Source organism: Opisthocomus hoazin, chromosome 3 (assembly GCF_030867145.1).
Source record: "Opisthocomus hoazin isolate bOpiHoa1 chromosome 3, bOpiHoa1.hap1, whole genome shotgun sequence".
NCBI classification, from domain to species: Eukaryota; Metazoa; Chordata; class Aves; order Opisthocomiformes; family Opisthocomidae; genus Opisthocomus; species Opisthocomus hoazin.
This window is the reverse complement of record NC_134416.1, coordinates 24,299,440-24,317,569: the sequence shown is the minus strand read 5'-3', so window position 1 is coordinate 24,317,569 and position 18,130 is coordinate 24,299,440. Positions and strand designations below refer to the sequence as shown.

At 37.9% G+C, this 18,130-nt stretch overlaps 1 protein-coding gene across 44 annotated transcripts in view; it reads left to right on the top strand.

The window, feature by feature from the left end:
- The window catches only part of RIMS2 (regulating synaptic membrane exocytosis 2), a 534,102-nt gene that overhangs the window by 87,293 nt on the left and 428,679 nt on the right, over positions 1–18,130 (top strand). For 8 of the 44 annotated variants that reach the window (XM_075415741.1, XM_075415751.1, XM_075415742.1 and 5 more), the window contains exons 2-3: positions 1,895–1,927; positions 2,325–2,411. The exons of the other annotated variants lie outside the window; for them this stretch is intronic. In XM_075415741.1, coding sequence (XP_075271856.1) covers positions 1,895–1,927; positions 2,325–2,411 — 120 coding nt within the window. The remainder of the gene's footprint in view (positions 1–1,894; positions 1,928–2,324; positions 2,412–18,130) is intronic. 44 annotated transcript variants of the gene reach the window in all.

Below are 18,130 nucleotides of genomic sequence, written 5' to 3'. Positions count from 1 at the left end.
GTACTCAGCCCTGGTGAGGCCGCACCTGGAGTACTGTGTTGAGTTTTTGGGCCCCTCACTACAAGAAGGACATTGAGTTGCTGGAGTGTGTTCAGAGAAGGGCAACGAAGTTGGTGAGGGGTCTAGAGAACAAGTCTTACAAAGAATGGCTGAGGGAACTGGGGATGTTTAGTGTGGAAAAGAGGAGGCTGAAAGGAGGTTGTAGTGAGGCAGGTGTTGGTCACTTTTCCCAGGTAACTAACAATAGGATGAGAGGCAGTGGCCTCAAGTTGCATCACGGGAGGTTTAGGTTGGATATTAGGACAAATTTCTTTACTGAAAGAGTGGTCAGGCACTGGAACAGGCATCCCAGGGAAATGGTGGAGTCACCATCCCTGGAGGTATTCAAAAAATATGTAGATATTGCACTTTGCGACATGGTTTAGCAGGCATGGTGTTGTTGAGTTGACAGTTGGACTTGATGATCTTAGAGGTCTTTTCCAACTTTAATGATTCTATGATTCTAAATGTCTTAAGCTGCCTAGTGAAAAAAGAACAGATATGCTTTGATTCCCTTCCCTTCCTACCTGTTGAATTTCTTGTGCCAAAAAAAATAACTAGTATGGAATTTGTTGGTAAAGAAAATATTGTTAAGACTCATGGTAGAGTGGAATTGTGACTGTGTAAGAAATTTTTATTTTTATATTTCTTATCTTTGTAGTATATCTGCTTTTTTTTTTGTACTGGGAAGTTTCTTTATATATAAATTTCTAAAGTGCTCAAGAGGCAAAACCCTTCTTCAAGACTTTTTACCATGTGCTGCGTGTTCAGTTTTTCCCTTTCTGTAGTCAATTTTGGAAAATTATTAATGTGTCATAGTGTCCACTTATTTAGTTCTTATGTAGTCACTGAATCCTGTTTATAGACTTACTCAATGTGATATATGGAGGAAAAGATGTGCATCTGTTTTGGTGAGCTTTAATTTTCTGTCCAATGTTAAGCATCCACTTAAACTGGGAGCCTGCACTCCCAGTTAAGCTAGGTAAGGGAGTATTCTCTGTAGAGAAATTCAGAATATCTATATAGGAACCTTTTTGATTTTCTTTAATATATAGTGAAGTTAGAACCTAACTTGACATTTAAGACACATATCTGCAATTAGAGCATGTAAATACTCCTGTGAGTATATGTCTCCATTCTTGGGTTCAGTGCAGAGGAATTGCATAGAACATCATCTTGCTCACTCAAATTAAAGCATGTATGTCAGATAGAATGTTATCCTAAAGACAATGGACAAATATTAATCACTACTATACAGACATAGTGTGTGTATTATCTAATTTTTTTTTAACAAGTCCCAGTAAATTTTACTCAGAGTTAAATTCCTTATCTTTCCTGCCTTAGATTTTAGAGTTACAGTGTCTGCAGACCCTGACATCACTGTAGTTTAATAAATATAGTGCAAGTTTTCCTTTAATCTGTTAGTTCAGGATACTGCTTTTTAAATGGCACGTTACACATTATAAAGTCACCTTCAATTATGTAATCTGATTGTAAATAAAAATTAAACAGATATATTATAGTTAACAAAGCACCTTCCTTTGCATTTATAGCTGAATGTATTTCTGGGAATGTTCTAACGTGATATTCTGTCCAAAGAATTGGAAGCCAGCTATAGAACATTACTGATTTCATTTTGTAACTAAAAGTTTTAGATACATGGCATTCCCCATTTTTAATCCTAAATGGAAATAAGCACAGAATAGAACTTAATATAAATAGACAACAAATATTAAATGAGTTCCTTTTAACTTAAAGTAAGAACTTTCTCCAGCTCGTGTTATACAGGTTATAGAACTTCAGGGTAGTTGGTTTACAACATGTTGCACTCAGTTGTGCAAACTTATCTTTTTAGGGTCAAAGAGGAGCAAAAACCACAGCTGACACAGTAAGTAAAATATCTTAAAAATGCAGTAGGCTTGACTTTTCTACCTTTGCCATATTCTGCTTTCCTCACCTTTGATGGTATTAGCTTTCACTAATACCTGATAGGCTGCAGTTAGTTTGTCATCTGCTTCCTGACTGGCTTGTAAGAGAGCTGCCTGCAGCTTCTTACTTCATCCACATGTTAGCTGGATGTAGGTTCTTGCTGCCTGCTTGTGAACTGGTGAACTGTAAAACTTTATTTCCCTTACATCCTTAGTGGCTGACTTAGTATTGCAGTTAACATTCCCATTGGCTCTAGCTTTTCCGTCTGTATATTTCTATTAATATTGGATAAGAAAACATTTAAACTAGTGTGGTTTTACTGGTTATTCAGTCACATTATTTGCTTATTTAAACAGGTGGTTTCCCTTTAGTGGGATCACTGAGCTGGTAAATAACGTTCTTCAACCACAGCAAAAACAGCAAAATGAAAAGGAGCCCCAGACGTAAGTAAGCTGCTCTCTGTAGACTAAGTAATGTCTGTATAGCATTTAAACATACTGGGGAGTACATTTGAAATAATTGCCCATTTAGAACATCCTGCTGAGGGCGTTTTACAAGCTGACATCATTTGCTTTCTGACCCCTCATTTGCAAAGGGAAAACTGAAAATCAGGTTGTACTCTCCTTGTCAGTAACTTAAGTGATTACATTAGAACACAATTTGAGGAGTTACTACTGCTCTGTTTGCCTTTTTCTGCAAATACTCCACACACGAAACTCCCAGTGATGTGTTTTCTGTGCATGAGGAGCTGGAATGGTAAGACATGTAGTATTATATATAGCACGTCTATGCCCATGCATAGTATTTATGATATTGGTCATGCATAGAATGCTATACAAATCTACATAATATGTATGAAGAGCTTTTTAAAGGACCAGGGAAATGTCATTTCATTCTTTTTCATGCTTCTAAATTATCTGTAAAGTTTCAAAACTTTAGCAGATATAAGGTGAAATCTTGATTCTGTCAAAGGCTGATGGATTTTTGACTTAATGGGGCCAGTATTTCATCCATAGACCTTTTACAGTGCTAAGCCAGTATGAAAGCCTTATGAAAAATTTCACTTTTCTTGCTATCTGAAAATTTTAAGATTTAACAGAAACTGGCAAAGCTAGAACATTGAATCTTAGAGTAGAACTTCAAGCATGAAGCTGAAAATATTCTTTTCGTAATGAGAAACTAAAAAATATTGATTTCAAATTCCCAAATTTGAAAAATGTGACTTGATATTATTTAAGCTTTAAACAGTTAAGTTGCTGTCTTTTCTTTCTTCTAAAGGGGAGTGCCTTGTAAGTTCACATGATGAAAGAAGTGTTTGCTTTTGCACCCATACACAAGTGGTTTAAAACTTGCATATAATTTGTTGTTATTTTCCAGGCAGAATCACTTTTAGTTTTTTTTTAAATATGTGTATTGAAGTGGAGTTTCATATTTGCAGGCCATGAAAGCTATGAATTATTTTATGAGAATAAACAGTGAGAAATTTTCACAATATTAAATGGAGAAATAGGCTATAACATTGATATTCTGTAAAGCAACGTATTATTCTGAGCTCTGATTGTGATATGCTCACTTAAGTTCTTATAAATTGCATATAATATTAATAGTGAAGTTTTTCTTTCTTGGTTATGGTTAGATACTGGCAATATTACATTTTGTTCACAACACTTCTGTACCTCCTTTGTATTCCTTGTTTCCTTAATGCAGCAGAGTTTGTTCTGCTTATCAATGTTGTACATAAGAAGCATATGGCTTTGAAGAAACTGAAAATACAATATACTCAGTGTAAACAGTTGAGTTATAGTTGCCAAAAAGTATTTATAAATGGTTACTCTTATTATGGAAGGATTTTTTTTTAACAGTAATCTTTTTGGGAACCAGCTTTTTTCAGTGTTTTTATTAAATAACTAAGAAATCAAGTTAGATACTCATTGAATTTACAGATGGCAGAAGACTGGGAGAGGTGTAACATGTAATAGCAGGATTATGTTCCAAAATTATCCTGAAAAATCCAAACTATGGTTATGATGACTTTCAAAATATAAATGCAAGGTGGTGTAGTTATGTAGACATAGTTTATCTGGTTGACATATGATGGAGATAAATGGTATAGGTAGAAGTTCTTTGTCAGAGAATCAGAGAGCCTTAATAGTAAGTTGAGCTAGTATTGTGAGAGAGATAAATATCATACTGGAATGCGTAGACACTAGTCTGGAAGTGCTGTGAGGAAGTTTTCACTCTGCTAAGCTTTAGTAAGGTCTCGACCGGAATAGTGTGCCCTTTTTTGGATACCATCCTTCAAAATGATGTGGAGTGGTTGGAATTCAGTGGAGAGTAATAAGAATGAATAATCAGATGTCTAAGAAACTTGGCATATATACGGAAAGATTGAAACATATGAGGTGATTTAGCCTCCTGAAGAGAAAATCCCAGGGAATGGAGACGGACATATCTTTAATTATGCAAAAAGTTGCTGAAAAATGGAAGGAAATAATCTCTTCTACACGCCTCTGGTGGTGAAGCTGAAAGGCGTAAACTTAAGTTGCATCAGGGAGGATTCATCTTAGTAGGGAAAACTGTTTAATGGAAAGAAAAGTTGAAATGCTTGCATAGTTTGCCTAAGGCTTGTGTGGGAGTTGTGTCAATGAAAATCTTATGGAGTGGGTTTGGCAAATATCTGTTAGAAGAGACACAACTGTAGCTGTTCCTGTGCTGGGACAAGAGAATGGACTGAGTGACTTTTTAAAGTGTCATCCTGCACTGTTTATTTGTGATTATTTCATTGATTTATTAATAAGCATGATTTATTTTTGTAGTTATTGTAAACTTTCAGGGAGAAAATAGAGCAGAAATGGTAATGATGCAACATCTTTCTTAATTTCACAGAATCACAGAATCACAGAATCACAGAATAGTAGGGGTTGGAAGGGACCTCTGTGGGTCATCTAGTCCAACCCCCCTGCCGAAGCAGGGTCACCTACAGCAGGCCGCACAGGACCCCGTCCAGGCGGGTCTTGAATATCTCCAGAGAAGGAGACTCCACAACCTCCCTGGGCAGCCTGTTCCAGTGCTCCGTCACCCTCAGAGGGAAGAAGTTCCTCCTCATGTTCAGACGGAACTTCCTGTGCCTCAGTTTGTGCCCATTGCCCCTTGTCCTGTCACTGGGCACCACTGAAAAGAGCTTGTCCCCATCCTCCTGACACCCACCCTTCAGATATTTGTAAGCATTTATAAGGTCCCCTCGCAGCCTTCTCTTCTTCAGGCTGAACAAGCCCAGTTCCCTCAACCTCTCCTCGTAGGGGAGATGCTCCAGTCCCCTCACCATCCTCGTAGCCCTCCGCTGGAGTCTCTCCAGTAGCTCTTCATCTTTCTTGAAGTGGGGAGCCCAGAACTGGACACAGTACTCCAGATGAGGCCTCACCAGGGCAGTGTAGAGGGGAAGGAGAACCTCCCTCATCCAGCTAGCCACACTCTTCTTGATGCACCCCAGGATCCCATTGGCTTTCTTGGCAGCCAGGGCACACTGCTGGCTCATGGTTAACCTGTCGTCCACCAGGACACCCAGGTCCCTCTCCGCAGAGCTGCTCTCCAGCAGGTCCACCCCAAGCCTGTACTGGTGCATGGGGTTGTTCCTCCCCAGGTGCAGGACCCTGCACTTGCCCTTGTTGAACCTCATCAGGTTCCTCTCTGCCCAGCTTTCCAGCCTATCCAGGTCACGCTGGATGGCAGCACAGCCTTCTGGTGTATCTACCACACCTCCCAGTTTGGTGTCATCAACAAACTTGCTGAGGGTACATTCTAACTCTTCATCCAGGTCGTTGATGAAGAAGTTAAACAAGACTGGGCCCAGTACTGACCCCTGGGGGACACCACTTGTTACCAGCCTCCAACTAGACTCAGCGCCGCTGATGACAACCCTCTGAGTTCTGCCATTCAGCCAGTTCTCTATCCACTTCACCGACCACTCATCCAGCCCACACTTCCTCAGCTTCCCTAGGAGGATATCATGGGAGACTGTGTCGAAAGCCTTGCTGAAGTCAAGGTAGACAACATCCACGGCTCTCCCTTCGTCTACCCAGCCAGTCATGTCATCGTAGAAAGCTATTAGATTGGTCAGGCATGATTTCCCTTTGGTGAATCCATGCTGACTACTCCTGATAACCTTCTTTTCTTCCACTTGCTTGATGATGGCCTCCAGGATAAGCTGCTCCATCACCTTTCCCGGTGACTGATTTCTTTTTTTGACTTTAACGGCTTGCAGAGTACTGTTGTACCTGGGAACATTGTGGGACACTGGGAAGCAGCATGGAACTCTGAAGAAATTTGTATCACTATGCATATATATTGAGGCATTTTCCACTTGAAATTACTGTCAGTATCTGAGCCTGTAATGGATTTCAAGATACGTCTGGCTGTCCAACTTTGCTGATGAAAGAACTTATTTACAGTTAGTATGGGGAGGGCAAAAAGTGGTGGGAGAAAGCGGAAAAGGAAGCATAGTAGTGGTTTCAAACATAAGGTGTCATCTTACAAATTTCAGTTTTGCCCTGGTGCAAGTGTTTTTGATGAACAGTTGACCATGTGTCCTTATAGGCAGAGACAGGATTAGTCCGTACACCCTTGGATATGCATTCTGTACCACAAAAATCACAGAATGGTTGAGGTTGTGAAGGACTTCTGGCGGTCATCTTGTCCAACTTCCCCTACTTAAGCTGAATCACCTAGACCCCGTTGTCCAGGACCATGTCCAGATGGCTTTTGAATAGCTTCAGGGATGGAGTCTCTAGAACCCCTCTGGGCTAGAGATATATGTGGTAATGCTCAGTCAGCCCTACAGTGAAAAGTGTTTCCTGATGTCCAGAGGGAGCCGCCTGTGTTTCATTGTGTGCAGGACTTTGCACTTCCCCTTACTGAACTTCGTGAGATTCCTATCAGCCCATTTCTCCAGCCTGTTGAGGTCCCTCCGGATGGCAGCATGACCTTCTGGTATATCAGCCACTCCTCCCAGTTTGCTGTCATCTGCAAACTTACTGAGGGTGCATACTGCCCCATCATCCAGATCATTAATGAAGATATTGAACAGGACTGGGCCCAGTATTGACACGTGGGGTGTGCCACTAGTTACTGGTCTCCAACCAGACTTTGTGCCACTGATCGCCACCCTCTGGGCCCCGCCATTCAGCCAGTTTTCAATCCACTTCAATGACTGCTCATTCAGCCTATACTTCATCAGCTTCTCTATGAGGATCTTGTGGGAGACAGCGTGGAAAGCCTTACTGAAGACAAAGTAGACAACATTCACTGCTCTCCTGTCATCCAGTCATTTCATTGTAGAAGGTTATCAGGTTGGTCAAGCATGACTTCCCCTTGGTGAATGCACACTGACTACTCCTGATCACCTTTTTTCCTTCACGTGCCTGGAAATATTTCCCAGGATTAGATGTATTATAGCCTTCCCAGGGATCGATGAGAGGCTGACCAGCCTGTGGTTCCCTTGGTGGTCCTTCTTGCCCTTCTTGAAGGTAGGAATGACGTTTGCTTTCCTCCAGTCATTAGGCACCTCTCCCAATTCACCATGATCATTCAAAGATTATTGAGAGTGGTCTTCCACATCTTGTCTTCCCTGATGAAGAGTACTTTTATCTCCAGCTCCTGTGTACTCCATCATGAGTTCCATCTGCCATGCTGAAGATATTTCCATGTTGTCATCCTTACAGAGTAGAAATCCTTAGCTGCCCCCTGAAGCAAACGCTTTTGATGCACAGCAGGTAGCCTGTCAATTTTAATTTCTTCAGATTCATATGGCATATATTTTGTAAAAGGTATATTCAGATTGTTCTTCATTAGGATTTGGTGGTGTTCTTTGTGTTTAAGAGTTTGATTTGGAGTGTATATTTTTGTTTTGTATGAATCTTGGAACATTATGTAATGGTATTAAACTCCAACCAACATAAGGGAACTTGCTTGTGAAGGAGCACTAAAGATTTATCTAGCCTAGCTTTGTGTATTGGCAGTGCCCAGCAATGTGTATTTAAGAATGTGCATGAGGAAGAGGGCATGCATAGGCTGATTCTGATACAGCCACGTGACTTCAGGTATTTTAGTGGCTTCCTGAGGCAAAGGCTGCATGCATATGGCTGTATTATTTGTTTCATGGCCATTAAGAATCTGCCTGCCATAAATATTTTCAGTCCCATTTTAAAACTATTTATGTTTTTGTCTTCAGATCTTGGTGTAAATGAATTCTACAATTTAATTATGTTCATTTAGAAGAGTTATTACCCTTTGTTTACTTTAAACCTGTTGTCTGTTAATTTCACTGGGGAGTCCTAGTCTTGTGTTATGTAATTCCTCAGATACTTTGTCTGTACTTTACATAACTTTTACACATTTCTATTGTATTCCATAGAGTCTATTATATTCCATACGGTCACCCTTTTAAGCTGAAGAGTCAGAGTTTCTCCTTCTATGAAAGGCACTCTGTGCTTCTGATCATCCTTATCGCCTTGTCGTCTTTCAAAAATTCTGTTAGATCTCTTTGAGTTATAGGTGACCAGCGTCACTCACAGTATTCAAGATATGAGAGCTCCGTGATTGTATAAAGTGGCTTAGGAAAGAAAGTTTCTAATGTTTGCTGCTTAAAGATATCCAAATACTGAAAAGATGGTGGGTTTATTTTTCCTTTTCCCATGAAAATAATTTTTTTATTTTCAGGCTGGGAGTGAGTGTCTGGTTGGTTTGGTTGCTTACCAAGTACTATAAGAGCACTATCATTGACTTTGGCTGCAGGAATTGAGCCTTTCTTCTTGCTTTGATAATTATGATGACATTATGAATAAATAGTAGACAAAATACAGTCAGGGTCAAAAGCCAGTAAGCATAATGTCTTTTGTGCCTAAAATAATTAAAAATATATTAAAATATTTAAATGTCTTTTTGTACATTCACTAGAGTAATTCTAAGAGACATTTAAAATGTACTTTTCTTAGCACAACAAGGAGTGTTTTTTCTGCTAAAAATGACTTGTTAATAAATAGATTTTTTAATGCTTTTCTGGAAGTTATAGGGAAATGAAGATTGAAAATTACTGTAAAACTATACTTGGTGAAAACTTTTTCTGCATATGTTTCTGTAAACTAGTTTTTCTATTAGTAGTCTAGCAAATGAGTAAAATTCTTTCTCCTGTAGTCTTGAAGAATTCCGTAAACAACAGTAAATGAAAGAAATTACCCATCAAGAATGCTTGATTTTTATATTTTAATTCCTTTGCTAGTTGAAATATCAAGTAATACCAAATTTACATGATATAGACTCGTTCTCTGAGATGACACACATAGTTTTCTTAACGTGCCCTGTCCTGTTGGAACAAGATGACTCTAGATGTAGTGGAAAAGTTTTCAGTATATGAATGTGTGTACTGTAAAGAACAGGTACTGTATTTATAGAGAAGATGGTATTATTCTTCCACATCTGCTTTTAGTGGTGCAAAAGAGCAGAATAAATTGTAAGATGCAGTGCATACAACGTTTTTTTGGTCCATGATGCAAATTCAGTCTTTCTAGTCCCCAAATCCAGCATTTGACAAGTAGATTTTCTTAGGTTAGATGTTATTTTCTTCATAAAATTAGAAATGTCTGGTAAGGAAATATCACTGGATATTTTAGTCATTGTCTGAATTAAAGTAATCTTTGAAATAGATTGTTCAATTTATAAGAATCTCTAATGAATTCTAGTTAAAACAGATTGGCATTTCTCAAATACTTAACATAAATCAATAGATCTTTATTTTTGTGTTCTAAATTTGCTATGTAAACAATATATTCGCCAGCTACTAGATAGCTTTGAATTTCTTCAGATTATCTACCCTAAGTGTGATAGCAACCTCACATATACAATTATATGATAAAGTTTACACTGTGTATAGTTAGTATGTTTATTTGTAGTCTGTGTAGTTCCTGTTCAGTATGGTTTTTAATAGAACCTGTTGAAAATAATACACTCCATGTGAAGGAATAACATTCTTATTGAGAAAAATATGCTTCTGCAGCCAATACACTTGTGAAATTGGAGTCATGAGAAGTCTAGCACTCTACTGTGTTCATTTTCATAGGCAGTAAGATGGAAAGAAAGCAGAGTAAATGAACTAAAAATAAAATTGATTTGCAGTATAGAAAAAAGAAATGGAGATTGTAGCTATTTCAAAATTTTATATAAATCCACAAAGGTAGATAAGAGGTACCTAAACAACTTCCGTTGTGTGCTTCTGATGATGGATCGTGACTCTTACTGTTACCATTTGTAGCATTAGATTATGGTCCTGACTTGTAAAGATGCCCTGGACTTTTTTCAGATTTTTTCCTCATAATATTTAATACAAGAAATACTTATTTATGTTGATTGGATTGTTCACAATGTTAGTGAGGCCAGGATAGGAGTCATGAATATGGGTGGTGGAACTCAGTTTTATCAGAAGGCGAAGACAAGCAAGTTGGGGACAGGTAAATATAGTGATCATAAGAAATATATATTCCAAGTGTATATACTTTACTCAAATAAGAAATTGGATAAAATAGTAATAAAGTAAAATAATTCCACTTATTTGTAGGGCTGAAATGGAGCTATATCTGAACTATTCAGTATACTAAAATCTCTAGGTATTTTGTGTTATGTAGCATAGTAAATAAAAAAAAATTGGTATGATTGCAGAACAGAATGTTTCTGTAAGTATATATATATAGGTGTAAATAAACTTGTTGGTATCTAGACAATATAGACTGCAGTATGTTGTAACATAATTAAAGCAGCTCCTAAAAGCTTTCTGTGAGAGTGTTTTCTCTTTGTTATAATTTTTGAAATTTCTGAGAGTTTGCGGATGCCACAGGCTGTGGTGCTACTAATATGTGGACAACATCCTGCTTTGAACTGCTTTCCAAAAGAAAGGGACAGTACCCCTAGAGGGATGACAGGTTGTCTGAATGAGATAAGCAAACGGATTTAGAAAATGCTGGCTTAAGCTTAACTTAAACACGACAGAAGTGATACTCCTGCTATAATAAGAGGAAAGCGTGTTAAGCATGCTGCTGAATCAGTGACCTCAGTCTCTAATGGAATTTGCCTTCATAACAATGGCAAAAGGGGTTCATGCAAGACATACATAGAGGCTATCCACCCATTTTGGCATTGATTGTGACCATAATCAGTATTTTCTTTAATTTTTTTCCAGCAAAGAATTGTGCCTTTCATTCCATGAATAACTGATGATAAAGGTCATACAGCAAATTCAATTTGTATGATGTTTATCAAATCTTGTCTTAGGAAGGCCAAAACTTCTAGAGAGGATCATATCTCAGCTGCTGCACTCTGCTGGCTATGCATTATTCTTAATAATTTTAAGTCTGTCTCCTGAGAATGACAAGACAGACAATCTTAAGTGAGTAAAAGTGAAGTGAAACTGATTTTACTTGTAATATTACTAGTTCCAAGATTTCTATTTGTATCAGAAATGATTCAAAAAAATTAATAAATTGTTTTTGACTTGCCAAATAAAATTTCAACCTTGCTCTCCCTAATGTTAATGATAATTTCAAACTGCAAATGATTATTTACATGTGTAACAACATGCGGCTATTCAGTATAGTTCCTGTCCCATCTTTGGTGCTAAGTGAGCTCATGCTCCTATGTCTGAAGGGTGTGAATATCCATTATGCACATTTTTGTTTCCCTCTGACATGCTTCTACTTTTTCTTGCAATTTTCTGTCCATTACAGATACCTGCTCATTTTTTTCCTTTTTTGTATCTCTACTGGGACTAAGCTGGTAAAGGAGTGGCTTTTTTTGCTGAGACAATCAGACTAAAACTTGTTGGAAATATTAAAAAAAGCTTACATTTTTATAAAGGGTAGACTCACTTTCAAAGTAGAGTGTATATGGAAATGTAGGTAACTATTTACACTCTAGAAATATATGGATTTTTGTTTAGAAGTGACTGTTCAGTGAACCCATGGCTGCTGCTACAGGTAGAGAATTTTTCATGGATTACATAAATTTTTGATCATTCATGATGTCTAGCTTTAATATCAGTTTTGGAGGAAAATCCAAGGTTGCAGAAGTAACTTTTAATAACTTTTTTTTTTAGGCAATGAAATATTTTTATAAGCAACATATTCTTAGCTCGATTATAGAGCTCCTCTTTTGTTAAAATAATCCCTTAGTCAAATTCATGGACATGACTTGGCAGAGACTAAGCAAAAGATAAGAAAAAGAGAACACCTTCTGGTGGTTACGTTTTGTTTGCAGGTTAATGCAAGATATTGTCAGCTTTTTACTACTTTTGGCTTTCTCTTCAAACGGGGAACATTTATCATCTGATACTTGGGTAGAAAATAAAGTATACAGTAAGTGGTAACACAGTGATGGATAGTGGCCAGGTTCATGTTTCTTATTGTGAACATAATGAATACCAAAGTCCTAATTTCCATGGACTTTATCTGAGTCATTTTTCATAGCATGCTTTAAATTATTTGTTGCCCTCTAGTAATCCTTGCTGATTCAATATTCCCATTGGGAATACGGGCCCAGTACAAAAACTTTCTTGTATGGAAACACAGTTAAGGTGCATGAAACTGAAGGGAAGCTTGGGAGCTCAGCATTCTTGTATAGACAGAATCCTCGTCTGAAACTTAGAAGAGAAAACCATATGATACAGTCAGACTGCGCTTGGTGTATCGTCTGAAGGAGTAAGGATGTAATTTGGTGTCATGGTTTAACCCCAGCTGGCAACTAAGCACTGCACAGTCACTCACTCCCCTCCAGTGGGATAGGCAGAGAGTTGGAAGGGTTGCTGTATTTTGTTAACAACTTTTGATCCTGCTACAATTTGAAGACTAGCTAGTAATGGTGATAGTACTTTCAATAACAACTTAAATCAGACCAAGATATGGTAATTAATGAGGTAACAAGCATCCCAAATTCCTATAAGGAAATGTGGTTCTTTTCTTGCGGCATAGAATGTAGTTAACAAAGCTTTTTATTTTTTGGAGTGTATGAAAAAGGTGTCTTAAATATTTTTGTAAATAAAAAATATGGCCATTTAAGAAAGACTTGAAGTCAGCAACAGAGTATGAATTAGTGTGTTTGTTTTATTGGTGACTCTGAAAGCTGAAATGGTCGTTTAATGTTTCCTTGTATACTGACCAACAGGAATAGTCAGTGTGCACAGATTTAGGTACTCTAGAGCAAACATGAAAATAGGACCCCTGCAGTGTGTGGAGTATCGAGATCTGTAGCGTGCAATTGTCATCACTAACTGCAGTATTTCTGGGCTCTGATTAGTTGAGACAATTCCTTTTAATAACACAAAAAAATATTTTCATAGACCATCTTCTTCAAACTAAAAATTTCCCTTTTTCTAGTTCAAAGATTTCTGTGTCCATGTCTCTCTGACAAGTTTTATCTCTCGGTGTATTTTCTTTCGGCTTCCTAGTCTTGTCCACTCTATTACAGTTTTCTTCCCCATGAACATGAGCTATTGTCGGTATTTTCTATGATTCTAAACTTTGAAAATTTCAGTTGAAACAAGTGGATTTAAAGAACAGCTCAACATTTTATTGTGTTGTCTTATTATTTAGTTTAATAATGTGTCAAAATAGATTCTTATTAGTTAGTGTTCCTTTTGGTGGAGGTTTCCAAGAGAAAATAAGCTTAGTGGTCAGAATTACAAAATTCAAAGGGTGTTGGAACTAGTTAGTGACTTCAGTGGAAGCTATATATATCTTCCCTAAAATGATGCTTCTGTGAGTCGTGCTGCTACTCTAGTAGTACTGTAAATGTACAGAGTATATTCAGGAAGCACTCACACAAGACAGCAGAGATATGGGTATCTGTCTTCATCACTTGGGAAATATTTTTATGGCACAGTTAATTTGGGCTCATTTTGGCATTACAGCTTCTGTTTTCACATGAAAACCACTGACTTGAGCTCACAGTGTTCAGATCTTGTAAATAGGCTCAGCTGGTATTACAGACTAAGAGCTACTTTGTCCTGGGAAGGTTCACTAGAACTTTTGCAGGAGGCTGTAGATTAAAACAGTCTTTCAGTACCTCTCTTCAGTTTTTCCTCCATCATGTCTTCTCTTGACTTCTTTCATGCTGTTAACATTTCACCTGGAAAAAACTCAAGAGGCTTTTACCAAAGTGGAATAAAACCCAAAAATATTGAGTATCACACATCATTAAGGGTAGGACTAATATAGAGGTGGTAATTTGTTCTTTTCAGAGCAGTAGCTTTCTCTCAGAACAATCCCTGGGTCTTTTCCATATAAACTGATAGTAAGAAAGCATGAACAAAAGATCGAATCATAGAATAGTTTAGGTTGGAAGAGACCTCTAAGATCTTTAAGTCCAACTATTAACCTAATGTTGCCAAGTCCACCAATAAACCTTGTCCCTAAGCACCACATCTACTCGCCTTTTAAATACTTCCAGGGATGGTGACTTAACCACTTCCCTGGGCAGCCTGAGCCAATGCTGGACAACTCTTTCAGTGGAGAAATTTTTCCTAATATCCAGTCTAAACCTCCTCTGACGCAACTTGAGGCTGTTTCCTCTTGTCGTATCACTGGTTACCTGGGAGAAGAGACCGACACCCACCTCACTACAACCTCCTTTCAGGCAGTTGTAGAGAGAGATAAGACCTCCCCTCAGCATCCTCTTCTCCAGACTAAACAGCCCCAGTTCCCTCAGCCACTCCTCATAAGACTTGTTCTCTAGACCCCTCACCAGCCTCATTGCCCTTCTCTGGACACGCTCCAGCACCTCGATGTCCTTCTTGTAGTGAGGGGCCCAAAACTGCACACAGTATTCAAGGTGCGGCCTCACCAGTGCCGACTACAGGGGCACGATCACCTCCCTACTCCTGCTGGCCACAGTTTCTGATACAAGAAGATATGTTCATTTCTTTTGTTGTACATGTTACTGAGTGATTGGAAAGTTTATGAAAATAACTAGGAGATATTTTTTAATAATTGGATGAATTAGGAAGAAAATTGACCATGAATTTGAAGTCAGAGATTTAGAAAAGTTAGTTTTAAAAATCAAATAACATTTTCTGAAACAGAATGACTTTACTGAAGACTTTTATTTGCCTTTATCAAATACATCAGATTTCTTTAATCAGTAGTGACTGGTGTAACAAAAAAGGCTTTCAAAGCAATGAATGGTAGTTTGAGATATGAAAGATTCTAGATGTTTTTATTTTGCATCAAGGGTAGTGGTTATTCTTAAAACAAACACTACCAGCCCTTTCTATTACATGTGATTGATATTAAGACATGAAAAGACCATAATGAACAGTGTTGAATAAATATACAGGAGAGAGGAGAGAATCAGTGATCATGGTTGAATCAACTATGACATTGTAACTGCATAACTACCCCCAAAATTTGGATCAAATTCTGAAAAAGAAAAAGTCAGGTTTGTGAACCAATAACCAGTTTCAGGATGAGGAAGTAAGCTCTAAAACACTTGGTGAGGGTAACTCTAGAAATGCTGGTGGATGCTTTTTAACTCCATCAAGTTTCTTTGGTACTGAAAGATGTTTGGCACTTCACAAAGGCTACCTGTGTGGTTTAAGCCCTAAGTCTTAATGTTTGCCATTGAATGCAAGTACTCAGAGTAGTATGTACCTGTGCAAACGACTTTTACAAGTAGTGCTGAATGCTACGGTGAAGTATTGAGCACTTCCAGCTGCTAATGATACTAGTGGAAACAGCAGTTGTTTTTCATGCTTCACATAACAGTGGGTATTTTTGCTTACTTGCAGGCTGAAAGCAGAGAGAGACCTGTCGGTCATCAGTATGTGGGGAATGCTTGTCCCCTGGTGTCAGGAAACAATTAGGCTTGCTGGAAATACAGTTATGCTTCCCAGCTGCAGAGCTTTTTGGAAAGAAGTTCAAATGTTGGTTACATGCTTTTAAAATCACAACTCCTTTCAACAACATTTCTGTTTAATTGGTAGCTATGTATCAGTGTTGTGTTTGTGTTTGGAGGAGTTTATTCTCTGTGTTATATGCTTTTATTTTGATGTATTTGCAGTGATTGTATTACATGTTTCAGAGTGAGTGAGGGTGAGTAAATTGTTCTCACTTTTGTCTTGGTTTATTCTTTTGATAAGAAATAGTTGGAGTATATGATCAATTCATCAGATAAAAATAAAATTAAGTATTCATGCTTTAACTGAAGAAGTGTGGAGGGCCAGCAAGGCTAGAGGAAAGAAATGTCTATTTACCCTCCCTTATTTAAGGCAGGAAAGAACCAGATTGATTTAGAAAGGCTGACTACAGGATGTAGAGCTCTGCTGTGTTTACCTAGGGAAGACATACTAGATGAGACTGTTGTCCTTTATCACTGGGTGCATATTTTTGTGATCTGGTAGTAGTCTTCACCCTAGTTCTGGTGTTAGAAATTTGAGGATGACTGAACAGATATACAAAATGTCTCAGATATGTTCAAAAGGAACATGATCGTCAAATCATCTATATCATTAAGCCCTCAGTCAGCTCTTCTATTTTGCAGATGAATGGATCTTTTTAATTTTTGAGTGTAATCGTTCCCATTTGTTTTTATGTGTGTGCCATTGGGTGGCTTTCTGTGATCATAGCAGAAGTAATATTTACTCCACAGAGGAAGGGAATTCACTTATCTCTTCCTAAAGATTTTTTTCTGATTATGTTCAGTATAGAGAGAAAGTTGAAGTAAATTTGTAGTGATGTGGCTCCTGGAGTATCTTGGACTCAGAACAAACATAGACAGATGGTGCCAGGGTGAGTCGATCAGAAGCCTGGGGTGAGGATGGGTACTACTGGGTACAAAGTCTCCTCTATGAATAACAATAACAGACGGTGAAGATTGTCACAGAGAAAAAAAAATCAGTCTCACAAAAATAAAAATCCATTTTTTTTATTGTGACCTATTAGGAATTTTGATCCACCACATACATGATGCAACGACTCCAAAATTTGAAAGCTTGTCATTAATCCAGTTATCTGTTCTACATGTCACCTTTTTCTCATACTTTAGGGAAATTTACATACACTTTTATATTCCCTGCTTCCACAGCAGATTACTAAGGATAGTTCTGTTTTAGGAAAGGGATATTATTGGTTCAGTGCAAGGCTATTGAGCAGAGAGAATTTGGATTCCATCAACAGGAGCACAGTCAAACTTCTCATCTCAGGTGTACTTTGTCCATGGATGCAGATAGTGTCAGAAAACAATTTTGGAGCAGATGTGGACTCCCTATCTCCCAATTCTGTACCTAAGAACAAAACATGTTTTATTGCTCCTAGTGAGTGTTCACCAACAGAGTGAAAAGCACTAACATTTGTATGACAAAAATCTAACAGGTGACTTCCGAAACAGCAGAATGTTGTTTGTTTCAAGATTAAATGTATATTGAAGTTAACAGATGTATTCCAACCATGTTTCATCATATATAGCAATGACACTGCATTCTCCTTTTTACAGTATCCATACTGAATCTCCAGAAAATGTTATGCTACCTGTTCTGTTGGAAACTATTCTCTAAAAGAGAATCGCCTTATTTTTTTGAATGTCTGTATTTGAAGAAAAATCCTACTTCCAGTGCTGGAAACCTACTGTTACAGAGATCCTACTGTATCATGTTAGTTACATTAGCAGAAAGAAGAATTGGAAACTTCTCAGTATTGATACTGTGCCTTCTTTTAGTAGTAATGTCTGGTCAATCCTGGATTGAGAAGACAAAATACTTAATCTGAAATAAGAATGGAAATTGATTTTGGACATCTGGATTTGTTTTCTTCAGGTGGAATTGATCATGTTCTACAGCAGAAATGATAATAGATTCTTTTTTCTCAAATTATGTTCCACAGTGGATTTGATTTAGCATAGTAGATTTGTTGAAAGGCCATGGCAGTTGAAGATACCTCGTCCTTGCTCCCTCTGCTAGTTTACAGGCTGTTACCACGTGCTTCCATTCTATGGGATTATGAACACCAGAGCATGATCAGCTGGCCTACTGGTGGCCCGACATTGTTCTCTTACAACTCTCATTTATACCCAGTAACTCTGAGCTCTTAATGGTTAACTAAAAAGCTTTAATTAAGAGGCTAAAGGACTTAAATGT